The sequence below is a fragment of the Anoplophora glabripennis genome, unplaced genomic scaffold (genome assembly GCF_000390285.2).
Source record: "Anoplophora glabripennis isolate ALB-LARVAE unplaced genomic scaffold, Agla_2.0 scaffold217, whole genome shotgun sequence".
NCBI classification, from domain to species: domain Eukaryota; kingdom Metazoa; phylum Arthropoda; class Insecta; order Coleoptera; family Cerambycidae; genus Anoplophora; species Anoplophora glabripennis.
In genome coordinates this window covers 310,199-337,563 of record NW_019416331.1, presented here as the reverse complement: position 1 = coordinate 337,563, position 27,365 = coordinate 310,199, and the positions used below count along the sequence as shown (strand labels likewise).

The window sequence follows — 27,365 nt, the reverse complement described above, 5'->3', positions numbered from 1 at the left end:
ACCTTGATACAGTGCAGATTCAAAAATTAGATTGGCCGCCGTATAGCCCAGACTTAAATCCTATTGAACACTTGTGGGATCAACTAAAACGCCGCATACGACAAAGAAATCCTGTTCCAAATACTCTAGAAGAACTTCGACTTGCAGCACAATATGAATGGAACGCAATTCCTCAAGATTTTATTCAAACTCTAATTAGTAGCATGTTGAGAAGGATGCAAGCAGTAATTAGAGCTCGAGGTGGGAATACTCGTTATTAACTATGCTCTATTATTCAAATCAAAAGAGAGTATTTGCTTATTTAAGTAACATTTAAGTTAAAAATAATTATCCTTAATTTTCATATTACTTAGCATAATTTTTTTTTACTACTTTCTATTGATAAAGACTTAATATTCTTTATTTAAAATGTGTAAAATAAACTATTATTTCTTCTATAACGCGTTTCTTTCGGTAACATTTACTAATAACTTTAAAAAATGCGAAAATTTAAATATTTGATAATTTTGTCCATGAGTGTATATTTTTTTAAATGTGACTGAAAATTTTTAGTAACAGACTACTAATACACCTAGGCATTGAAGGTTTTCCGAAAATTCCATAAAGCATACATAAAACCGAAAAAGTTGATTATCTTCAACTAAATTCTAGTCTGTTTAGAACAATTAATTATTCGAATAATATCAGTAATTAAAGCTACTTAACCAGATTTTAAATATCCTTAAAATGGTCTTCTGAAAAATCGCTTTAAAAAAATTGTAGCAAGCCATGGTTTACAATTAGACCATTGGTTCAACAGAGGTACATCCAGGAGGATACTATGTGCAGAAAAAATATATTCAAATTGTGTCCCTCAAGAAATGTTAGAGGGTCTTGGTTTTTGTTAGGCCACACTTTTTGATAAAGACGAGAAACTTGATTAAACTCGTTACAATAAAACAAACTGTTAAAAGAACAAAAATCTTATATTTAGAAAAAAAAGTATCATTTTATTCAATTTAAAATACTGCACAATGTAGACGATATACGTAAGATAAATTAAATAATTTCTTGTAGCACTTGTTTTTTCAATCGGTCCTACTAATTTTCGGCCCTAATTTTCAGATCTAATTCAGCCTAAAGAGTCAGTCCCTTGGGGTTCCTGCTCGTCTTATCTACTTGCTAAATTTTCTGGTGCATCTTTACTTTTTGACGATAAATTGTCTCTGATCCATTTGACGCAAAGTCCAAGTTTAATGTTTGCCTTCTTAATTTCACCTGAAAACGCAAGTGTTTAAATTAATGAAATAAAAAACACTGTAAAAGCAGAAATATTGTTTATAGAAATACACATTCCTGTGATGATAATCGGGAAATACGCAAAATATTGGGTCGGTCGGTGGCCGAGCAGTTCAAGGCGTTAGTACTTGAATCGATGAATGCCCCTGACGAGTTCGAACCCGTATATCAGGTGGTTACGGTAGGGTGAAAGAACATTGGATTGGATCAATGTGTGTGATTATTACCGGCGGCATTTGATCATACCCCTATTTAATGAGGTTTTTTAGGTTTATCTCTTGCTGCATTGAATGACGGTTAGGGCTTACCAGCGTAAGTCGTACCTGGGCGTACATGCGGCCTACTGAATAATAATAAGCCGCCTCCTCTCCCGCACAAGTCTCCGACCTCTGAACCAATCCTTGCTATTAGAATGGGGGGTAGAGATATTATTATTATTATTAGTTACATGCTTTGAAAACTGTGTAAGGATCCCAAAAGTATTGAGAAATATAAAAATTATTGCAATTAAGAAACATTACTACTATCTATTAGAATCCAACATACATAAATGTCCATAAATAGATTAAATATAATTTGGTAAGTAAAAGACAAATTGAACATGTACATACAACATTAAAAGTACATTTATAGTGTATTCTAAACGACGCAAAAACAAATAAAGAAAAAATACAAAACAATATAATACATAATTAAAATACCCAGTAATTTTATGTGAGCATTATTGGATAATTGGATCAATATTGGATAATTGCTTAATAATTCCACAGACAGTATAGCTTATCGCCTCAGACCGCGCTTTAAATGTTGGAAACTGGCAACCTAAAAAGGATGCATGGTCTTGTTAGCTAGCATCCAGCAATTAAATTTAGCGTGGTAACTCTTCTACCCGGTAATAGGAGGCAGTTCTAGCGGTGACTTTGTTCCCAAATAATAACTGCCAAATAAATTTAATGCGTTTAATTATGTAATTAAAGAGATATGGAACTTATCTTTTGTTTGGTAACCACATTTGTATTAAATACTAAATAAAATAAAAATGTAAAATTTCCTTAAGAATATTACCTTAATTTTTTATTTAATAAAATTGTTGGAACTTCAAGAGGTGGTTGATACGACATTTATTAAAAAAAACAAATCATCAATCAATGAGAGATAAGATAATGCGTTCACTACTGCTGTTGCAATTTTTGACTAACTTTTTGTTTTTTGGCATACGAACTTCCATTCTTCCATTCAACGCAGAACGGACAATCACAACTAGGGTGTGGGGAGATTTTCTTAATTATTTTTTCGATTCAACGCACCGTTTCCGAGTTATAAGACCTTTTTTTACTGTATCACCTCACACACTTCTTGTTTCCGAAATTTATTTTCAACATACGAACTTCGGACATTTTGCATTCAACGCAGAAGAGACACAAAATTTGGGGTTTGGGGAGATTTTTCAATTATTTTTTCGATTCTTTTTATTCTATGATGTCACACCCCGTTGGTTCTAATTTTTTTTTTCGGCATGCGGACTTCGGACGTTTTTCACTCGATCACCAATCAGAACCATGGGAGATTTTTTGATATTTCGAGTCATTTCCGAGGCACAAGCAAATACTATTTTTTTTTTTCTTTCATATATTGTGACACTCCGCTCTGCTTCACCCACCTAGTGCTCTACTCAGAACCAAGGGGAGATTTGTTTATATTTCCAGCCTTTTCCAAGTTACGAGCAAAAACCGTTTATTTATCATTATCAGAATAACCCATTTTAATTTAAAAAATTTAAAAAAATTAAAATGGGTTATTCTGATGACGAAAAATAAAACATAATTAAAATGTATTATTCAAATAACAATAATGGGCAAAAATTCTTCAGGAATATCGACAAATTTATTTTGGAGGATGAATCCCGTCAACGAACACTGTAAAATTAATAATAAGAAACCTTAGGTGGCCAGAAAACAGCCCCGACCTCAGTCCTTTAGACATATTTTTGTAGGGACACTTCAACAAAATATATTACTAAAGTCCTCAAAATTTACAAGTATTGAAAGAAAAAATAGAGGACGAAATGTTTGATAATTCGGAATTTGTTTTTAAAGCAATAAATAGTAAATTAAAGCATATTTTCAATTGTATCATCACAATTACTTGCATGTTGAAAATTTGTAAAAATTGTAGGTATTTTAATGTTATTTCGTTTTTAGGTATTCTCCTTATGTTGTTATAAAGGTTAGTAAAAATCGTTGTTTGTTATTTCAATAAGGATGAATTTTAATTTTTTTAATATTTTTTTTACTTTAAACATATATTTTATGCCAACAAATTTTGATATCAAAAGATATAAAGGAAAAGTCGTACATTTGTATTTAAAGTTTCTTTCTATCTTTAATTATTAAACCTATTAGTGGATATCAAAAATACAAAAAAAAAAACTATATCTACATTCCGCGACGTACTAATAAACCCACCTTGTATATTAAATAAATTTATCATCATCATCAAATATTAAAAAAATTATATTACTAACTGTTTAAAATATTACGAATTCTGTTTATTTGGAAATATATTCTCTGCAGTATTTCAATACCAAAAAATGAAAATAGTAGCTAATTAACGAAATTATGATTGAATAACCTAATTGTGACACCGCTGCAGAATATCATATATGAAACTACATAGAGATTCGTTTATTCTTTAAAACATTTTTATCAATACCTACATCATACATTTAAGTAAATACAGCAACGCAAAAACCAATATTGATAAAAAAAGTGTACAAAATAAATCCGCAAGTACGCCTGACAATATTGCGAAAATGTTGTTTATATGTTGCTAGGATACGCGTAAGAATGTGGGCCTCTGCATTTGATTCTTCCTAAAATTCTGCTGCTGTTCTATCGTCAATTCGCAAATTTAAAGCTGCTCTCCTATCCCAGTAGCGGTCTGAGCCGATAGCTATTTTGTCTGTAGTAATTAGAAAACATTTTCCTTACACTAATTACACCGACACACAGAAAAACAGTATCACTTTCCAAGATTGTTTTTTATATGCCAGTGTTATTAATATATTCATAATAAGGAAGAACTTACTTATATTCGTGCAGTTTTGATGATAGAGATTTGGCTTCTTTGGAACCTTTGTCTCGTTGAACCTTTTACGCAAAAAATTCTGAAAATGTTGAAAATAAAAAATCTAAAATAAATTTTATTTTTATAAAACAATTTCACCTGCAACCCTAAAATTTCAAATAGAGAAAAATTGAAACATGTTAATTTAACAATTGTTTCATAATATACGTTTATTAATACACTGAAAGAAGTATTCTTGATTTAGAAAGGATAAATTTAGATGAAAACGATTCAAAAACGTCCAGAAAACTTCTCCAGAAAGCCTACAATTTCTGTTATGCCAATTTTTCTAGTTCATTTTCATTTAATTTCTGCTTGAAAAAAATCTTACCATGTACATTTCTACCTCTTCTTTGTACCCACTGCATGTCAGTTCAGTAACGATGATATCATGGAACTCGAAGAGATATATCCACTGTTTCTGGTGATTTACGTGCTTCATTAAAGTAAATAGAACGGTGCAGTCGATGATGCCGAATTTGAAGGAATATGTAGCTTCGTTTATGAGCAATTGACTCTCTTCTAAAGATAGATCCTGTAATATAACGCAACTCTGCCATTATTCGGGAATAGACAAAAAAATTAAAGGATCGGTTATTAAAATTCATGTTGCAAACTAAAAGTTTATTGATAAAGCTGCCATAAAATTATTTCATACCTCAAAATGCTCTACCAAATCGTTCCATGAATCATCTGAAAAATTTACTTTGTAAACACCGACATCATGCTTATTGAATAGAATCCACTTCGCACTAGGTTCTTCAATGACCACTGCAACAGAATCGCGATAGCTTTTAAATCTTTCACTTATAATTGCACTGAAGTATTTAAATTAGTAGAATTGTGGTCAATTTAATCAAAAGACTTTATGAAAAAAAGGACACCACTTAGTTTTAAAAATAAATTGAGGTACACTGATAAATTTGTGAACAACATAGACTTTTTACATATTAGTAATTCCTGTTTATAAACTTGGTGAAAGGAATAAAGTTGAAAATTATAGACCTATAACATTTATCAATAATTTTTCTAAAGCTTATGAGTTTCCTCTATACAATTTTATTTTTTTATTGTAAAGAATCGAATAAGTGAAATTCAACATGTTTTTTTAAGGGCAGATGCACCACCTCCAACCGTCTGTGTATAACTCAATATATCTCGGGTGTTTTTGATTCGAATTCGCAAGTAGATTTCACAAATGCTTTTGATCGGCTTGATCATGGTGTTTTATTGGCTAAATTAAATAGTTTCGGATTCTCAAAAGACTTACTACACTTCTTTTTATCTTATTTGTTAAATCAGCATAGATTTGTTGAATATCATGGTCGGCTGTCGAAAGAATTTGTAGCTACTTCTGGTGTACCGCAGGGGTTGGCTCTTGGTCCTCTTTTCTTTAATATGTTAATTAATGATATTGTTGTTGGAACTGGTGTTAATTGTTTATTATATGCTGATAACATGAAGCTCTATACTAGTATAAGTAGCGGAAATGTCTGTTTAAATTTACAATCTGCTTTAAAGAAAATTGTTTTATGGTGCAATGTTAATAACTTACAGCTTAGTATTAAAAGTGCATAAGAAATATTGTCAAAAGTCAGTGGGTGGCTTGATTTTCGGCGAGCCGTGGCGTGGCGGAAGGGTGGGGGAAACGAACGACAGCGAGTCCGAAGAAAATGACGATAATATTCATAGTCCTGCCGTTAAATAAGCGAAATTCGCTTGAAAATAATATATTTGACAGTCTGTAACTCCGTTGTTTTTCAACGAATCTTGACGATTTTTTACGATGAACTTAAAGCTCTTTCCATAAGCTTTCCCAATATGTAATAATATATGACATATTTCATTTTGCAATTAGGGCTAAAAATTAAACCAAATTCCGGTTGGCAATTTTGAATTTAAAAAAAATGATAGATTTCAATGTATTATTACGAAATCTACCATAAAAAAAATTAGTGCGGTTGTGGAAGATCCTCGGGATCGTCCAGACTAACAATTAGTTAATTTGTTTATAAGGCCATAACTTGTAAACTATTAATAATAACGCAGTTTATAAATGTTTAATTCAAAAGTCAATTTCTTCTGTTTATAACCTTTGATCTAATCAATATTTTTCGACGCTCGATGGCTAGTTTTGTAGGTCTTTCGAAGACGAAAAAAAAATACCTTACTGTTTTCTCGTGGAAATGAACGGAAAAATGTTATAAGCGAAAAACGTGAATTTACTTAAAAATTATACAATTAACCACCCTGTAAACAATCTTCCTCCCATTTTTATGACTGTGGAAACTAATATGTACTAATACCTATTTAGCATTTATAGTGATAAATTCAGCTTGCCGAAACAAAAATTCGCGTCCAACTCTATATTTCCTGAGCTATTAGTGATTCCTCTACTTTTAAATTATTATATTCAGCTTTTGTTAGAGCTAAATTAGAGTACTCTTGCATTGTGTGATTACCCTACTATAATATTGAAAGAGTTCAGAGACGTTTCTTAAAGGCTACAGTTTTTAGAGAGGATTTCAATTATGCACCTATTGGTATCCCGCAATGTGATCTTGTAAATAGATTTTCATTTCGCAGTTTAGAGGAACGTAGAACGATTGCACAATTGATATTTTCATATAAGTTATTACATGACGCAATTGACTGTCCTTCTTTACTTTCATTGTTAAATTTTCGTACCTAGATTTTCATCTCGTTTTTCTTCATTGTTTTATTTACCTGTGTCAAGAATTAATATTCACAAAAATACTCTCCTCTTTTTCAAATGTGTGATAAATACAGGGTGATTCAGAACTTATCAAAAAAAAAAAATTCTGGATGTGCAGGGGACCCTTACAAATACAATTTTGTAAAGAAAAAATCAAAGAGGGCAGTTCGAAAATGATTTAAAAATGCATCACTGCACGGCACTGGAAACTGGTCCACTGTAAAACCTGACCTCGTACAATGCAACCGGCATGGCGGTGTGATAAAAACGGACAAAAAACTTTCGCAAGAAAGAAATAAATATAATTTTATAGCATCTATTTTATATCAGCAAATTCAACTGCTTTTGCCTTTAATGTTATTATTAATTAATAAAATTAATTTTATCCACCAACGTGTAAACATATTTGGATCCGTCTTACTCAGTTTCCACGAACTAACACAAATGCTGTCTTGTTTCACTATAACACAAATGCTTCACCATAAATTAAAACGATATCCATCAACTCCGAGTTGCTATACACGCATTACACAACTATTTTTGACACTAACTACTAAAAAACTATTGTAAACAGCACAGATAACAGATAAACACTATCGCAACGACGATTGCAAAATCGGATTTCAGTATTCGGAGTCGCTGAGGTCAGGTGGCTCTCCACGCGTATTGCGAATGACGCTAGAGGCTACAGTTATCCAGCTATGTAGTGGTTGAATGTACTATAACTTCAATAATTTTTTTCTCGGAAACTATAAGGATTTTACAAAAAATTTTTTTACGATATTGACTCCATTTCTCATGCCGCATCTATTACCAAATTTTTTTGGATAAGTTGTGAATCACCCTGTATAATCTGTTTCAAAATCAGTTTCATATTTTTAATTGTAATATGCTGCATATGCTTTAATGAAAGAAACATTTTGGGAAGACTTACATTGATCCATATCCTGATCGAACCATTTCAGAGTTGGTGTTTTGTTGGTGTCTGTAATATACGTAATGGGTATGGTCCACCTTTCCCTAAAAAATTCAAATAAAATAATACAAAAGTAACAATTCCAAACATAAAGCTTGTTTTAATGGTTTTACTGTAGAACATTGTATTAATAAAATAATAGTTCTATTATTGAGTTTCTAGTAATTATAAATTTGCAAAAATTTACCCTGAGCTCAAAAATTTCGCGACAGTGGCGCATGTCTCTTGCTGCAAGATGAATTTCCCATCAGAGCGTACCACCTTAACGATTGGAAATCTGCTTTGGTACAGGTAACTTTCAAGGAAACCCCTCAGGTGTACGTCTGGGACCACCTCTTCGACTGTGGATATAAAGTCGTTAGTGGTTGCCGTCTTGAAGGCATGCTTTTTCAGGAACTTGCGTATCACCTGCTGAAAAGCTTTTTCACCGATGACGTTCTCCAGCATCAAAAGTATAGACGGACCCTAAAATATAAAACTCACCTATGAGCAAACTTTTCCTATTAAAGAATTTAAATAATTACATCCAACCTCTTCTCACAATACAAGGAGCAAGCAATAAGCGCGAAAAATGAAGGAGGTGATTCCTCGTAAAAAATTGAGGGGTATCTTTCATGCAGTTCCTTTATGGACTTGCCAATGATAACTCTTTAAAAGCATCTCGAATTTACAATGAACTATATCCTCAACGTATTACCTCTCATCACACCTTGTTATACAGTTTTATGAACCGAGTGACACTAGAAGTTGAAGAAAAGAACGTATGATTATAGTGGCCTCAACTGAATTAGAATACTGCCTTTGAAAGAAGCAGTAATGAATTTAATCCATGAAAAATCGGAACACTAGCTCTAGAAAAATTGCTTTGCAATTAAATATCAATAATATGACTTGGTCAGTCATCTTAAAAGGACAAACATACCTCTTTCACATATGGGTGCAGGTTGTTTTACCGCTAGGTTTTCCGCAACGTCTTGCATTTTCACCGGAAAATATTGAGCAAAATCTAGAGTTATGGGTACAGATCTTGTTTACAGACGAAGCAAATTTTTCAAGAGAATCGGTAATTAATTATCACAATGATCCCATATGTACAAAAACCCGCATTCATCATTGACACTCTTTTCTCTGAGCTGGACTGGAATTCTTTTAGACCACTTAATTGTTCCATAATTTCTACCACCTAGATTGAATGAAGATACTTATACTCACTTTCTCGAAGAAGTACCTTTAGATGCTAAAGCTCAGTTTTGATTTATACATGATGTAGACGTATTGGCGTAAGAATATTCAATCCAAGCATATTCAAATCGTCGGATATGCCGTATAACCTCAGTTTTCGCCTTCCCCACCACCCGATTTAAGTCTTATAATATATGAAATAATTTAAAAGCATTAGTTCTAAGACACCTGTGCATAATTTTGCAGGATTGAACAATCTCATTATTACATATGCTATAATATAATATGCAGGAATTTTTAATCGGATATGTGGATATTCTTTTACTTCGAAAACTATTACAAAAAATAAAAACTAAATTTTTCTCTCCCTGTTTGAAGGACCACTAATTCCCACACTAAGAGTTCCACAATTTTCAACGAAGGATCCTCCGTAACTTTTTCGCAGTTGTTTATTTTTCCTCTGTATATAAAAGTTTTAATAATACTAAAACATCTTAAATTTTCTTAAATTCAATTTTTAAATAATGTTTTTTTCTGCTATTAAAAAAAGAACTAAGAAAGTTAATTTAGTTAACATACATGGTGTTACTTAAGTACTTAGCCAAACTTCAGAGGGTGATTCTTTGAGTGATTTTAAGATGAAAGGTTTCCGGTAATGTTTCGTTTTCAAGATACAGGGTGTCAAACTTTAAAAAAAATAGTTTTTCTGTTAAAAGCTTAATCCTTTAGCGAATTTTGTTAAAATTTGACAGTGTCATTTATGGTAGAAAAGGGTTAATTTAGCCCTAACTAGACTAAAATTATTAAGTCCAGTGGCGTCCGAGGGGGGGCACCTTAACCAGTATTTTCGACAAAAAAAAAATGTGCGTCACTGACTGTTTTAAAACTTTTATAATTTGTTTCACAGTAAGCAACACAAATATAAAGTTTTTGTCTCTTGAATTTTTTTCGCAACTTGCTTCCTTTTGAAGAAAAAAAATGTTGCGAAAAAAGTTCGAGAGGCAAAAAAGTTGTATTTTTATTTGCTTAACGCGAGAATAGTTATAAAAGTTTTAAAACAGTCAAAGGCGGACATTTTTTTGGCAAAAATATTGGTTAAGGCGCTCCTCGGTACGCCACTGACATAATTCTAATCTAGTTAAGCTAAATTAGCCACTTTCTACCATAAATAACATTGCCAAATTTCAGCAATATCGGTTAAAGGATTATAAAGATTGTGACGAAAAAATGATTTTTTTTTATTAAAGTTTGACACCCTGTATTTTGAAAACGAAGTATTACGGGACCTATTTATATAAATTTTTCATCTTAATCACTCAAAGAATGACCCCATGAAGTTTGGGCACGTACTTAGTCACCACTAATTATGCAGAAAAGACGAGCTATTATTGTTTTCATTTGCTGTAGGACATACCTACTTTGATAAAAAATATCCTACCTTGTTGTACACAATCCTGTCAAATCTTTGCTCTAAAAGCTTCTGCGATGTCAAATAATAAACAATTGGATTGCTAGGTAATTTCTCGCTAGCTTCTTCATAACCATCAAAGAAGAAAGTTCTGGATTCCTAAACTTGAAACATGTCAGATAAAAAAATCACTATTTTATACCTACTGTTGATAAACACGACTGGTTAAACGCATGCATGCTTTTTTATAGAAAATTCAATACCATACTCTTACACCGTGCTATTATTGTTTTTTTTTTTTTTTAAACATGCAGCTTGTTTTATATAACATCCTTCGAGTTGTTATAACTTAAAACAGTATATTAAAAATTGTGTTTAGATATTTTTCCACAAATATAGAAGCAAGCAAGCAATAATGATGACTGTAACATTTAACACAATTTTAAAATACTGCAACAAAATACTTTTTTTGCAAATTATAGTTACATTTAGTTTCATTCCTGGCGACTCAGCTAGATATAATTTGTAACTCATGTACGTAGCAAAGCCCTCTTGAAGCCATAGGTCGTTCCAAAAATCATTCGTGACTAAAAATTAAAAAATATTCCGATTAATTAAGTAATTACTTTTTTTGTAGTATATCTCCAGTTACTGGAATATTGGCAATAATTTCAAAATTCCGATGGTAAATATTCATGGACTCACCTAAATTTCCAAACCAAAAATGTGCTAGCTCATGATACATTACAACTTTGATTTGACTAGCGTCGAATATATCTAAATTAAGGGTAAGTAGTCCTTCTCTAAAAGTGATTAAACCCCAGTTTTCTGTAGCAGCACTTTGGGGTCTGTCATATTCTATCATGTCTATCAAAGAGAATAATAAAAGTTAAAATAACAATTTTCGATATTATATCTAACCGCTTATACAGCGTACTAAGTTGAAGTAATAAGTACAGTTTATGAAATAAAAATTTATACAGGGTGATTATTTGAATATCGCAAATGTAAAACTGATATATATGTCCCCAAAAATGCAATATATGAATACAATTTGCTTAAGATTATTAAGTATGCGTTCACACTTATCCTGTTGCTCACGAATTATGTTTGTGGCATTGTCGATGACTTGCACTACGTCTTTTTGACTATTAATTGGTTGAGTTTATACCTAGTCCTTCATCTTCTTACTGTTTTTTTAATACATTGAAATCTATCATTTTTTTTTTTATTTTCAATTTTGCACCTTGAATTTTTTTTATTTTTTAGCTTTAGTTGCAAAATGAAATATACGACGCAAGAGTGTGATATAGTTTTATATTATTACATATTCGGAAAGCTTATGAAAAGAGCTTTAAGTTAAAAAAAAAATCGTCAAGATTCGTTGAAAAACAACGGACTTACAGACTGTCAAAGTTGACGGCCTATTGTTAAACAAATTAGGTGGGTAGCGGCAAAGAAAATACTGTCATAACCGGTACTTTCCCAGATAAAAATATTTTATTTGTGGAAGTGTGTTAAGTGCATAAGAAATATTGCCAAAAGTCAGTGGGACGCTTGATTTTCGGCGAGCCGTGGCGCGGCGGAAGGGTGGAAGAAGCGAACGACAGCGAGTCGGAAGAAAATGACGATAATATTCATAGTTGTCCTGCCGTTAAATAATTCGCTTGAAAATAATACATTTGACAGTCTGTAACTCCGTTGTTTTTCAACGAATCTTGACGATTTATTTTAACTTAAAACTCTTTCCATAAGTTTTCCGAATATGTAATAATTTATAACTGTAACACGCTCGTGCGTCGTATATTTCATTTTGCAACTAAGGCTAACAAATAAAAAAAATTTCCGGGTTGCAAATTTGAAATTTAAAAAAAAATGATAGATTTCAATGTATTATTATGAAATCTGCCATGAAAAAAATCAGTGCGATTGTGGAAGATGCTCGGGATCGTCCAGACTAATAATTAGTTAATTTGTTTATAAGGCCATAACTTGTAAACTATTCAACTTACCGATTCCAGATTTCGTGTGTTATTAAACAGTGATAAAGAAAAAAAGTACCTTACTGTTTTCTCGTAGAAATGAACGGAAAAAAGTTATAAGCGATACATGTGAATTTACGTAAAAATTATATAATTAACCAGCCTGTAAACAATCTTCCCCCTATTTTTATGACTGTGGAAACTAATATGTTATTGTACATAATATGTATTTAGCATCTATAGTGATAAATTCAACTTGCGGAAACAAAAAGTCGCGTCCAATTCTATATTTCCTGGCCTACAAATAGAATTGTCAAAGACACAGATTTGACGGATTGCTTTATGATTTTACTCTGAATAATACTTCATCAAGCGGGAATTAAGGGAATAGTATTAGGACACAAAATAAAAAAAATTTATGAGTAGTAGTAGTTTAACATACTGCCGAGTTATAATAAATCACCCTGTATGATTTACATTAAGTCACTTGACGCGATCTTTACTTACCCAATTTCGGTAAAGGGTAACTAATATTCGTATATTCGGTGTAGAATTGTAGAGCTCTCTTTGTACAATTCACAGCGAATTGATTGTTTTCTTGACTGGCGTTGTAAGTGTACACCCTTATTGGTACTGTCCTGTCAGGTTCCTCCAATAAATCCTCATAATATGAATACTTGGTCAGGGCAAACGATACGAGGTAAGTAGACATTGTCACTGATGTAGCAAAGTCATAGACGACTCCTTGCGGTGTTGTAAATCTGTTCTGTAAGCGAATGACGAACAGTACATACCTACTGTAATGGCAAAAAGTAGTGAGTTAAAATTTGGAGATATACAGAGTGAAATTTGAACAATCACTAAAACTTAGCCATAGCTTTTGCATTATTTGTGGTACTCATTTATTTTTAATATACATCATACACATGAGCACCAATAATAGAATATTGAAGTCCACACTGGGAAAACTCCCAGTCTATAGAAGAGGTTTTATCTTATCATATTAACCGTATTAGGCGATAAGTTATTTTTTAAAATCATTCACACGTTTCTAAATGTTTGTTACGGGTATTGCAAATGTTGCGATTCTCCGGCAAAATGTCGATCCAAATTAAATTTTTCGTGTGATAAACGGTGCGTGATACTTACGATCTCGGGCATGTTTGAAATGGCCTTATAGGTGTCATCGGGCGCTACGAGCCTTATATTGAATTTCGATTTAAATGCAGGCTCGTCGAAACATGGAAAAGCTTTCCTGGCACTTGACGGCTCGAAGTCTGTTACCAAAAGATGTCTGAAATCAAATAGATTTTGTAAGAGGGCTTACATTTACACACTTTCTTTTACTACCAAGGAACACACAACCCCGTTTGGTAGCAAACTTGCTATATAATGGAAATTTGAAATAAAAAATATATAAAGTGCGAAAAATTTATAGGCAACTCCAGTCGTAAAAATGATGGAAAAATTTGTTATGACGCTTTTCTGAAAACTCAATGTTAACAACAATTTTACGTACTATTTTATTTAGTTAAATGCCACCGATACCCTGTATCTCCGCTACTGGAGCATGTAAATTTTAGGAAAAGCCCTCAGATTTTGGATAATGTTTACATAAATATATGTGTCCAATTTCAAATTATTTCACTTAGGTACTACTTTTTAAATTATTTAAAAAAATTTAAAATATTTTTTGAAGTTTAACACCCTGTATCTTTTTGATGAAGAGTCCTAGATAAAAACTTTACAGGAAATACCTTTAAATTCACCAAAGAATACGAGGTTTTATTTTTGGTCACCATTTGTGAATCACCCTGTATAAAACAGTAAAATACTGTCAACTATAAGTATTTTAGAGAGAGAAAGAATAATATTCAAAATTTAAATAGTAAATTTTTACAAAACTACACTATAAAAACTTCGAAAACCCTCAAATTACATCGAAAAATCTGGAATTCCTTTAAAAACCTCTGCACATTGAAATATTTCAATGTAGGCTTCATAATACATACAAGTTATTCAAATTCGCGGTAAAATACAGTAAAACTTTTTCAAAATGCCTAAAAAATAGTAAACTCTTCCGAAACACTAAAATTTTCTAAAATTCTCTAATTACATTGAAATATTTCGAATTCATTTAAAAAGTAAAAACCACAAAGTAGTTCAAAACCATTTTTTACCGTCCACTGACTGACATTTGGCTTCTAATAATTGTCACTTGATATTCAGCTTTTGACATTTGACCCCCTATAATTGATTTTTGGTCCGCTTTTACTGACCTTTGCCATGCGATCACTGACCTCTGCCCTATAGTACAAAAACGACTAAATACTAGAGACTTGTTTGTTACCCAACTATATTGTCCATATGTCTGGACTTAGATGTTCTTAGAATGGTCCACCAATTTGAACCATTCTAGAACCGGTCTTTGTCGGTACCAAAGCACACTTTAGATCACTTAATTTAATAAATAATTTAAAAAATAATCAGCGATAACATGAAAGTAAACAATTTTAATATCAATGTTTTATAGTTAAGTGTTCTTAGTGTACCTACACCAGTTTTGCTCAAAGTTAAAAGGTAAGTCAATATTAACCAATTTCAATGTTTTTACAACGTAGGTGTGATTATTATTAAAATAAACAATTGCAAATAATAAAAAATATCCTTCTCACCCTTCTTCCCCGTTATAACTGAATGGCGACTTCGTAAACCCAATTTCCTGCCTTTGGAGCGTCCCCTTGTACTTAATAAACAAAACGTGCTCCCCAGGTTGAATCGATTCGTTGGCATAACGCAGGGACAATTTTTCGTCATCTTCATTTTTAAATTCTGCAACCACGCGATTAATGAAAGCCTCGGTGATGTTTAGACTCGAGCTGTGCAGGATAACTTTGTCAAGGACGTTTTTCGCCCTAACGTGAATGGACACTTCTCCATCGAAAACTTCCTCGTCTACGTACGGGCGTATCCTTAGAGAGTAATGGATTGGAGTTACGTCGGTAGGAAGGCGGTAGCTTCGTATTTCTGTAAAAAGTGAATTTTTCTTTAATTTTATCCGTTTCGTGAAATAATCAGGTATCTGTGTACGTTATTTAATATAAATAAAAAGGATATTATGTAGCTTTTACCAGTGACGGAACATCAAAAGTTGAACAGGTATATTGATTGAACCATAATATCTATTGTCACATAATTTCATAAATTCATTTATGAATTTCAGAAGTACGACAATCCGACAAATAAGTAGTTTAAGATTGTTTTAATATACAGTAGGTCTTTTTCAGCAAGCCATAAAAATGTTGGGAACTCCAAGCAGTTTCTAACATTTCTAATTATTTGCTGAATAAGATTCGGTAACAGCTGTTTCTGCTTCAAAGAAGTTTAGAAGTTTAGAAGTTTAGAAAAGTGTAAAACTAAAACTTTTATAAATAAACTGATGAATATTATCAATGATCCATTCATGTATAAATTGTCAATGTAAAACCGCTACGGCACACTAAATTATTTGGCGCAACAGTTCAATTATAAAACAAATATAATGCCAGACATTTCGTGTACATAAAAGAATTTGTAGATATTTATATAGAAAAAACCTCCACTTTTCTTTGAAGTGTAAAAATGGAGCTTATAAAGTTTGCTTAATGCCATGATAAAATAGGCGCCTATAAAAAATTTCCCGTATTTCTTTCTTTTTTTTGAAGAATAAATAAAAATCCTATTGTACGGGCTCCTTAATACGATTACCAAACTTCTACAGGGTATTCGTTACCTAAAAATATCACAAAAAATGCAACTGTACTAGACGGAAATATACATAGGGTATTATAATTAGGTGTAAAAAACTTAAGCAGTTTCCTCAAACCACAACAAAGCAATTAACTAAATCTACTTATGTAGCAAAATGCTTTCCTAAAAAATTACAGGCCCTCGAAAAAATGTTGTTTTTATAATTTTCTTACGATGACTGAATTTTTGGGATAGTCAGACACTAATATAGGCTTATTTTTGTGCCTAGAACATAGATGTCACTAGAAACACCTTAGGCAGCTATTAGTTACTAGCAATTTTTTTTGTTAGTCACTTGACTGTAAAAAATGTATACGTTGATTGATAAAGAAATTAAAAAAAATAAATTTCGTTTATTGGTTGTCGAGATATGAGCGGTCAAAGTTTATCGGCATTTACCGTTAATTTATAAACAATAACAATCTTTGATCCAGTGGCTTCGTTTTTCCGGGATCTAAGCTGGAAAAAAATTTCATATCGATAAGTTATCGGCAACATAGATAAATCAGCGGAAAAGCTGTCGCTCGCACGCGCGAATAGTGACTCAAAACACGAAAAGTGGGGGACAGGGCTTTCGCTCCGAGACTGAATTCGGAGGACCAAAATGCGAAGGTACGAAAAAAATTTCTTTATCTCGGCTTCTAATGGACCAATTTCGATCTTTTTGTCTCGCCAGCGAAGAAATTCGAATATCGTAATTATTTGTCTATGTCTAATTTGCACATATTTTGTTATAAACAAATTTATTATTTATGCATTACTATATATTTTACCCTGTGCTATCACATCTTTTCAATGAAAGAGTTTGTTTACATATATATTTCAACACTGAATATGAATGTATTTAGTTATAATTATTACAATTATTTAAATAATTTTTGTTTAAACAAATTAAAAAAAAAAATTTTATTTGGAAATTAGTTTTTTTGTTAAATACAGATAAAATTAAGAAAAAATTCAATACAAATTGATAAATGTAATCTAATTGTTTAAAAATAAAAAAAAGAGTGGTAACTTTAAAAATTTACTGTGGCCGTCCTAATCAACCGATTTCAATTTTTCAAAAACCATTTGAAAGGTTGAGCTGTCTTTTCTATGTGAAAAAATCTCGAGTATCTAGATCAAGGGTCGGCAACTGGCGGACCGCGGTCCAGGTCCGGACCGCAGAAATTAAAATACTGGACCTCCAAAATTTTTTTTAAAGTATAAATTGCTCAAATAAATTATTTAAAAAATGTTTTTTACGTTTAAGTGCCAATCTTATCATTTTTTCTAGTATTTTACAATTGTGTGTGTTTTGAGTTCTTAATGGTTAGTAAGTAGATTAAATTTGAGTCCAAATTAAATTAAAAAATAAGAAATGTGAATTTTTTTCTGGACCTCGTTAAAAATTTTCAAAAGTATCCGGACCCCACCTAAAATTACTTGCCGACCCCTGATCTAGATGCTTTATTTGAGGCTGTGCAACATTTTGAAAATTCGAACTTTTATTCAAAAAATTATTTTGCGAAAACTATCGAACAGATTTTAATGAAATTTGGTGTGTTGTTTTATTATACTCTAAAGTTTTTTTACCGAAGTAGAATGCCCTCGGAGCAATTAAAATATGTTTAAAAAACTATCCAAAAAACTTGATTATTTTGCCTTTTTTTCATCAATTATTGCTATTTTGCAACATCGGTAATAAATTGAAACATTTTTAACTTACAGTATGTTGTGCAAAATTCAAATCTAAAACTTTTTTTCCTCTTCAATTCTTTATAAATTTAATTTATATTTCTTTCTTTTTTTATATATATTTTATATTTAATTAATAAATCTTAATTAGTTAGCATCAAGCTTATTTTTGTTACTTAATTTCTATTCATAAAATGCCACGTCTTGAATCGGCACGATTCCGCGTGCGCGAGCGGCGAGAAGAAGAAAAGAAAACGAGAAGTGACAGAAAGGCGAAGACGCGTATCCTAGGTGAAAAAGAGTGCTCGCTAATTAAAATTTTCGCAAAACGCATAAATATCCAGTGCCGAAGAAAACTCTGAAATCATCGAAGAAAACTACGCCGAAGAGTAAGTGACGATTCAATTCGATTTCATTGTTCATACAGTCCATTTACTTTTCTTTTTCTTACACTGAACCAGCGCGTAACGCTAAATAATATGAAATTTACAACATCAATATTCTTCCAAAATGCATAGATTCCAAGATATAAGTAAAAAACTCGGATAAAATAGGTATTTTTAAAAAATTTTTAAACACTTGCGATTTTGAAAATGTTCCGGACCTCGCCCAGATCTAGGAATCTACACTTTTATTATGTGAGTTGTACTGAAGGTAATCCAGAAAAAATTTGCTTGCCCCCTCTCACATCCACTTCAAAACAGATCCGCCCTGATCTAATAGTATTATTATACTATTCATAGTGTATTTAAATGGCGAAGCATGTTGCTACCCGATAATCTTAAGACAAGGGTATTACGATTGATGAAATAGGTACCTTAGTCTAAAGTTGTTTCATTGACAAGTTATATATTAATAAAACTTGGGCTGGTGACGTAACAAAATAAAAGTGAAAATTCGCAAATATTTTCTCTAATATGTGCTTGTTTTTCCAATAATGAAATGTTTCCTCACTGTTAGATGTACGTGACAGAATGTTTATACAAAACAGGAAAAGAGTGTCTCCGCCTTCAATTTGCAAATTAAACGTTTTACTCAAGATCTTTAATTTGCTGCTTCATAATTATTGCAAATTGAGTTTGCTAATACGAAGGTTTGGTTTATGCATAATAAACAGTGTTTTAATTAAGCTACAAACCATATTTACGAGCAATAATTGCTAATTTATTATATTTTCTTAAATATGAAAAAAACAAGAAAATATTACAATTGATTGATGATTTAAAAAAGTTCCATTGATTCAAAACTGTGGTTAGAAATGTTAGGCAATTGTGGTGAAAAATGTATCTATATTTACATAACATACATAAACATTTAGTTTAATGCTGAACCAATATTAAATATACAGGGTGATTCGTAAGTGAACCTACACAAGGCAAGCGCGTATAGGCTGACTCGAAATAAAAGTTTATAAAAATTTAATACCACCAGCGCAGCGTGTCAAATTGCTCGTTAAAAGAAAACATTCCAGCTGTTTTAGAAATTTGTACAGGACTGAAATAACATTATTTAATTACTTGTCACATTCGACAAAAGATTCATAGACTAATATTGAGTTTATTTTGACAGACCAAACTTATTTTTTACTCTATTCTATTATAGAGGTATTAAGCTAATTAAACCAAATTCAAAATGTTTTTTCTAAAAAATCATATTAAATTTTGTCAAACAATGTTCTTCGATATCAGAAATCTAAGTATGCAAAAAATATCTAACCTCACAGACAATATTGCCAACCAACAGCTGGTATTATGGGCTACATTAGTGATGTAAAAAGTTTTCGCAATCGCATTCGCGAATATTCGCATATTTTTTGACATTCGCATTCGTAAAATCTATGCGAATATTTTGCGAATATGAATATCAGAAAAAAATCATATATTTTTTTTTAATGTGAAAATAATATTAAATATAATAAAAAAACATTAATTTCTTAGCATTTTGATTATAATAAAACCGAATATTCGCTTTAGCATTCGCGAATATCGGCGACAGATTCGCGAATATTGTTGAAAATTGTTAAATAATGATGTATTTTGTATTTTTTGTTGTTCTCTCACTACGTTAGACAAAGATAAAGACGTATATCTTTTCTGTTTCAACATTTTACTAGGGCTATTTCATCAGGTAGCCTCCCTAGATTTCTGGTATCGAAGAACATTATTTGACTTCATTTGATTTAATTTTTTACATTTTTTTGTTTAAATTAGCTTAAAAACAAACTTACATCCTGTTTCGTTATCAATAAAACTTACAACTTTCGTTTGAATAATAAATCATTCTTAGTATTTTAACATTTTGCGAGTTACGAGATACATTTTTGAAGAAAGATAAACTTTATCTTTGGATTTCTCAAGTACATATTCATTTCTCCTTATGAATGAGTTATCTGTACACAATATTAATATACGGAATATAATTACGCTATCGTTTGTTGCCTAATTTGTAAGAGTTATCGAAATTCAAGTTCATAGACGTAGGTATTCATATTCCCCAAATAAAAAAACAAATCAAGTACAAATTAACAGTTTCTGTTGCTCAGAATCCCAGATATACATTCCCAGAAAATATCTAATCACGAATGTAAAGTTTATTGTAAAATGTTTAAAAACTACTTTAAAGGGACTGTTTTTTTTAATATTAATGATACATCGTTTATTCAAATTTGTTTATTATTGAAGTTGAATTTGTGTGAAAGAAAGTAGGAATACAAATAATTTTTTAAATCAAGAATAATTATTTATGCCATAATTTTGAAATGAATAAAATTTCTACGCTTAAGGAACATTTTCTTAATGAAAGAGATTTTACTTTAAGATTAAAGTATATGAGCATCAAAAATATAATTCTTTGCGTATAACAAAGTGTAAATAAATAAGTGCAAAAAAATTTAGGGGATGATGATTCCCTATGGAAAAATAAGGTAGGTATTTCATATAAAAAAATTTCATTTGAAGATAAAACCGCTTAAATAGGGTGTCAAAAAAGTAGTTTTTAATTTTTTCTGAAATACCAAAAAAGCGACAGGAATGAAATTAAGTAGACATTTTCTGCTATCGAGAAGGCACTCAGTAAACAATTTGTTGCTTTTCCCCTACAGTTATAAGGGGTAGAAAAAGCCACACGTATGACTTGTTTCATACATAACATTTTTACTTACCATTTAAAAATAATTCATTTTAAATAACTTACTCAACAAAAAAAGGTCTCCTTGTAATTTTTTCATAAAATTAACGATTTCTGAGCAAAGAAATATTTAAAATCAACATGGCATGATTGGCATAGGGTAGAAATTTTATAAAACCGTAATTTATCTAGTAGGCGACTTTTGCGTTGACATTTTGTAATGTCAACTTAATTGTTATAATTAATTCAATAATTTTATTAAATATGTGAATATTGTAAATTATTAAAAACTAATAGAAATTGTATTAAATGTTGAAAATGACCACCTGAAATGAATATACTATAGTTATAAGTGTGCAGACTATTAACATGTAGACGAAAAAACAAATGAAGCAATATAATAATAATAATAATACTAAAAAAGTGCATAATTGAAAATGTTTTCTCAAAATTGTAAATCCTAAGCCTACTACGATTTTAAAAGATTGTATTAGCAATTTTTTATTCAAAATCTAATCACTCGACCCCAATTCATACAGAAAAGAGTAACAAATTCATTGAAAATAAATAGAAACATACGAGGAACTCTATAAATTTTGAGAGCTGGTAATTCGATTTTTATATTTTTATTTTTTATTGATATTAATATTTGTAGTTTAATTCGAAGTTAAGTTGCCTATAAATTGACTTTAATGAATTTTATTGATTTGTTTAGTTGTCCACAACTTTTTTATATATAATTTTAGATCGTATCCTAAAAACAGATACTAGTTTCCCCTCCCTTCTTTTGGCGCCTCTGCACGTTATCTCCTGTTAATTAACTTACACTGCATAGTTGGCTCCGCTAATTTGAGTATTTTCCAATTTAATAACAAAAATAACATTAACAGTTTGGCGAATAAGTACAATGTCTCATATACTAGCCCAAATATTTATCACTTACCAGTCGTAAAAACACACACACAATTAGAAAAAATACATATCAAGAACGCTGAGAGCCTCATTCTGTGAACACTATTTTGTAAAAATGAGCAAAACTGATAGTGGCCAGTGGCTGACTAACGTATTTGCGTGGAATTGGTTTAAATTTAGTGTACTGTTGACGGGCAGATGAACGGTTATTAATTCATTTCGAATGTCGCGTCTTCATTAACTAGTCAAAATATGGTTAATGGGTGTAATTGTTTCTAGCTGGTGGTACGGGCTGTAAGATGCGTGAACGACGCGTAAGGCTGTGTTTTATTTTTTTAATTATATTCTTAAAGGCTCGTCCTTACTCGGATACGTGTTTACGGGTACATGTTACTTAAACGTGCAACTTATTGATAATTTTGTATACAAATGCGTCTTCGTATGTCACAAACCAATGTTATCAACACAGTTGGGCCTTATATCGCCGAAATTTCGATGAAAAGCAACAAATAATTTGATATTTCTACGTTACCGGTTGGTAAGCGCAAAAGGTCAAACAATGTTTTGTAACATGTAGCAAAGCATCCACATTTAGGGTGGTTGTAAATTATCATTCGACACTTTTAAGAAAGATGGAAAAATAAAGACACCCTGTGGTATAATTTTTTTCCGAAAATGAATAAAAGGGAAACATATTATTACTAAGATAGTAAAGTAATAATTAAAAAATGTTTCTCCTTTCAAATGAAGTTAAACAATCTCTTCAATACAAAAATCTAGGTAGTTATGTAAAAAATATTTAACCTCACAGACAAGATTTTTAATTATTAATTAATTAATTATTCTATGAGCTGCATACTTCAACTAGCATTGAATTGTACCAACAATATCTAATAAACAGCTAGTAATTAATAATAATTATCTAAAATAAAAATCCAGGGTATCCCACCACGAACTCCATCGATGGATATCTGGGAAACCGCTAAAAGTTTTTTTTTGAAATTGTGGTGGTGTGATACGGGCCGTAGGGCCTATCAAGTTAAAATATTTTCAAAGTCATCGTACTACCGGTTATAACGGAAGTCGATACAACTTTCTTATTTTAAATGAAACCCCCTGTATATTATTACATTTTTGGAAAGAACATTTATTTTTAAGTTGAAAACATATAGCATACTCCATACTTAGGATTGACCGTTTCCGAGATATTTTGATTTTTAGGCAAAAGTTGAAAGATGCAGACTGTCAGTAAAATTTAGTTTGCCCGGAAACAGAGGTTTATTTTTTTGTGCGAATTGGACATTTTGTATGGGAAGATCTAATTTATCGGACTTGACATGAAAATTTTCCAGTTTTTATACAAGGTGGCCAAAAAAAAATGATCGACTATGAAGTTCAGAAAATATGGAAAACTCGAAATTTATAAATGGAAACCCCCAATTTTTTTAAGGTATTCGCATTATGTACTAAAATTGAGTGTAACTTTGTTAAAGTTTCCCTATACCTAAACCCAGTCGTTTTCATTTTATTTACGAATAAACATTTCGCTTTTCCTAAAATGGTGTTTCCATTTGTTTCGCACATTTTAGGTTGGCCGTGACAGATAAGTAACAATCAACATGACAACTGTCGCAGGTTTATATTGTCAAATTTATTTTAGTAAATGTTCAAACTGTTCAATTTTTCACACCTTCGGATTAATTCCTTGTGGGTCGCTGCACTAATAGAATCCGGTGATAAAAGCTATTTTATTTGGATGACTAAAAAATAGTGTATACAACAAAGGAAAATTGTATGCATAGCGTAGGGCAAACATTTAAGCATTTTGCTGACAGTTTGCATCTGTCAATTTTTGCCTAAAAATCAAAATATCTCGGAAACGATCAATCATTAGTATGGAATGTGCTATATGTTTTCAACTTAAAAATAAATGCTCTTTCCAAAAATGCAATAATATACGGGGGGTTCCATTTAAAGTAAGAAAGTTGATATCGACTTCCGACATAACTTGAAAATATTTTAACTTGGTAGGCCCCATGACCCGTATCACACCACCACAACTTCAAAAAAATCCTTCGAGCGGTATCCATCGATGGAGTTCGTGGTGCAACACACTGTACAGTATCCAAATTCACAAGCTCACAAAAAAAATTCATGTGCCTTTTATGATCCCCTGTATTTTGACCCACTGAAGACGATGGAGTCATCAGAAATGCTTGATCAAGTCAGGATTTTTCCTAACCTCAAAAATAGTTCAAAATCGGTGGAAATCTCGATTTTTTGTTAAAATAGTTAATAGCGTCGAAATAATTTTTTTTTTCTCTAAAATGCCTCCTTGTGGAATTACAGCCATTTTAAACCAATTTTGAGCACTATTAAAATGCCTACAACTCCTTAAGGATGCATTTTAAAGAAAATAGTGCAAGAATAAGAAATTTTTACTTAAATATTATATCCTATGCTTGAATATATAAATTAAATTACACTTTAAAGCTCTTGTATTATTTCTTTTCCTACAAATTAAGCTTTGGGGGGCGCAAAATTCAAATCTTGACCTGGGCGTTCATGATAGCTACGACGCTGCTCTGTATATCACCAAAAGTGTGTGGCAAAAGTCCATACCCCAAAAATAATCAAAATCGATTAACGCGTACTAGAGTTAAAAAAATTTAAATTTTTTTAGGAAGTTTGAGGCCATCGATTTAAATAGATATTGTAAGAAATGGTACCCTGTACTTTTTTTGTAGTAAATAATATAACAAAATTTCGGTGATAGTTGCATAAAATAATATATTTAATTATGAATCCACCAATACATAAATAACTAACCACATCTTTGATATTTTATAAGAAAATATTCAACAAAATAAAAAATTTTGCTATCGCTATAAATCAACAAAAATGTACGAAGTTGGTCAAGGATACAGAGTGATGATAAATTTCTGGTCAAACCAGAAGGTTGAACAAGAAAATTAAATGACTATATCACCAAGTTTTTTTGTTTCTATATTATTTTCTACAAATATTAGTGTTTTCTGCTCAAAAATCGATTCTGAAAGACATATTTTTAAAAATTAATGTACAATTGATTTTATGTTTGGTTATCCTAATTCCACAGGACTTACATTTGTCAAATTCAGATTGTATTTTAATGTCAAAGTAAATAGTAATAAAATGAGAATTATGGATTTCCCTATGATTCTTTACATTGTTTTAAGAAAAGATATTTATATTTAGGTATGTCTCAAATGACTCACTTTCGGAGATACAAGATAGAGTTTTTGAAATATATCACATCTACGCAAATATCTCGGAAGATATTTGACATTGATTCCCATGAAATCTAATCTGGTAAAATAACCAAGTAAAGGTGAAAATCACTTAACACGTGTGTGTCACCCAGTGTCAGAAATACTAGAATACAGCATTGTTGTTTTGGAAATTTGATAAAAGCGTTTAATTCCTAATTGTATTCTTCCTTTTTATTTGAAAACATTTGTGAGTTTAAAAGTTTCCCACGCAGTTGAATAAATCGAGAATAAGTCTAAAACTGTAAAAAAATAGTGGCAATATTTGCTTATAAAAATAGTCACTCAAATGTCAAAATCAAAAACTCGAAAAAAATATTTGGTGGAGAAATTTTCTGGGAAATTTTTTAGCTACTGGTTTTCTCAAGATATGGTGATTTAACTGTATTTAAAATTGTATTTACAACAAAAACCCTATATTTGGCTTAAAAAAATAATTCCTCCAATATAATGGACGAAATTTTTTCTTTTAAAATTTTCGGAATGTAATGTTGAAAATCTAGGGTTGCAAATTACTTAATTGTCACCAGCTCAGGTTTCATTGATCTGTATCAAACATCTTGAGTCAATTGATTTTTCAAAAACTCTAACACCCTGTATATTGAAAACCGGTTTAGATATATGTTTCTCTTAAAATAGTTTGAAGAATGTATAATGTACCACCCTGTATAATGAAATTGTTATAAAAATTCAACACGATTGTCAACATTATCTAGACAAACCTGTTAGTTTGAAGTAAAATAATAGGATTCTTTAGAATTGCACATTAATGATTCAGTGATTGCAGCTCGTGACAGGCAGTCGAAGGTCGAAGGATATTAAATTTAAAAAAAAATGAAAGAATTTAATAAGAGATTCGAAATTAAAGATGTATAGAACCTAGAAAATATTACGGCACTTCAAAGGAATTTAAAAAATATATATAAGTTATGATTAATTATGTTACTAAAAATTTTCAGTGGTGGTAATCACAAAGAATGTAATTATTGTGTTTGCAATTAAATAAAATATGGTTAGGTGCAGGATTTTTGTGTCATGATGTGCTAATTCAAGAAAAACATACATAACGGTAATGTAATTTGCTCATATATCTTTTATTGTCCTATTTTTTCTGTTATTTTAGTTACCTACCTATCACTGAAGATCTTGAAAATGACTGATGTTAACGAATTAATTATAATTAACAATTAAAAATCTGGCAATACATTTTTTTAATTTTTATCTGCCTTGTTTTGTATTTAATTTTAAAATAAACCTTTCCTTAGCAGCAATGGCAAGAAAAACAAAGCAAATAAAGTATGTTAGAGCATACCTTCTTGTAACGTACTTGCACTGAATACAACAAAGCACAAAATAAAAAGTAAATTTTTCATACTGATGCTATAAACAAGTAATAGTCGACTGAAACAAATGCAGAATCTTTTCCTATATATAACAATAGTAAAATCGCGGTTTTCGTTTACTGCTTTACACTTTACTACCTTTGACTAAACCTCATTGTACTTTCCAGCTAAAAACGTGTTTTTAGCTCTGACGTTAATAATGTATCTGAGAATTATACCTACGTGTCATCTTGATTAAGAACAAACAATTTTTTGGGGTTGTAACCAAAGATGATTCTGGATGCCACTGTTCAAAACGTATTTTGTGGTCTTTCACAATCATCAGAGAAAACATGATCTCTTTTCCTAGAATTTTATCCCTCGCTAGAATCTCTTCCTCAAACGTTAACTAAAAGCAGTTGTAAAAATAATTATGATAGTCGATTATTGGAGGTTATTTTTCAGATTTTCCTTAGATTACAAATTTGTTTATCTAATAAAAACTCAAAGGAAAAAATTTTCAAACTATGGAAGTCAAATTTGAGAACTTCAGAGCTCTTTCA

The 27,365-nt window shown here is 31.0% G+C and overlaps 1 protein-coding gene across 2 annotated transcripts; it reads right to left on the bottom strand.

Moving 5' to 3' along the window:
- Positions 1-946: 946 nt before the first annotated feature.
- Positions 947-26,865, bottom strand: LOC108905315 (puromycin-sensitive aminopeptidase-like protein). Of its 2 annotated transcripts, none has more exons than XM_018708122.1 (13): positions 26,793-26,865; positions 15,344-15,695; positions 13,818-13,962; positions 13,176-13,434; positions 11,392-11,553; positions 11,173-11,273; positions 10,717-10,845; positions 8,284-8,561; positions 8,055-8,140; positions 5,063-5,175; positions 4,736-4,939; positions 4,366-4,444; positions 947-1,257 (listed from the first exon to the last, which is right to left on the bottom strand). In XM_018708122.1, exons 1-13 carry the CDS (start codon positions 26,851-26,853, stop codon positions 1,151-1,153), a joined length of 2,076 nt encoding a protein of 691 aa, XP_018563638.1. In that variant the 5' UTR covers positions 26,854-26,865; the 3' UTR covers positions 947-1,150. The 2 variants fall into 2 exon arrangements, with proteins under 2 accessions (XP_018563638.1, XP_018563640.1); XM_018708124.1 differs by lacking the exon at positions 26,793-26,865 and adding an exon at positions 22,204-22,388.
- Between the last annotated feature and the right edge of the window lie 500 nt (positions 26,866-27,365).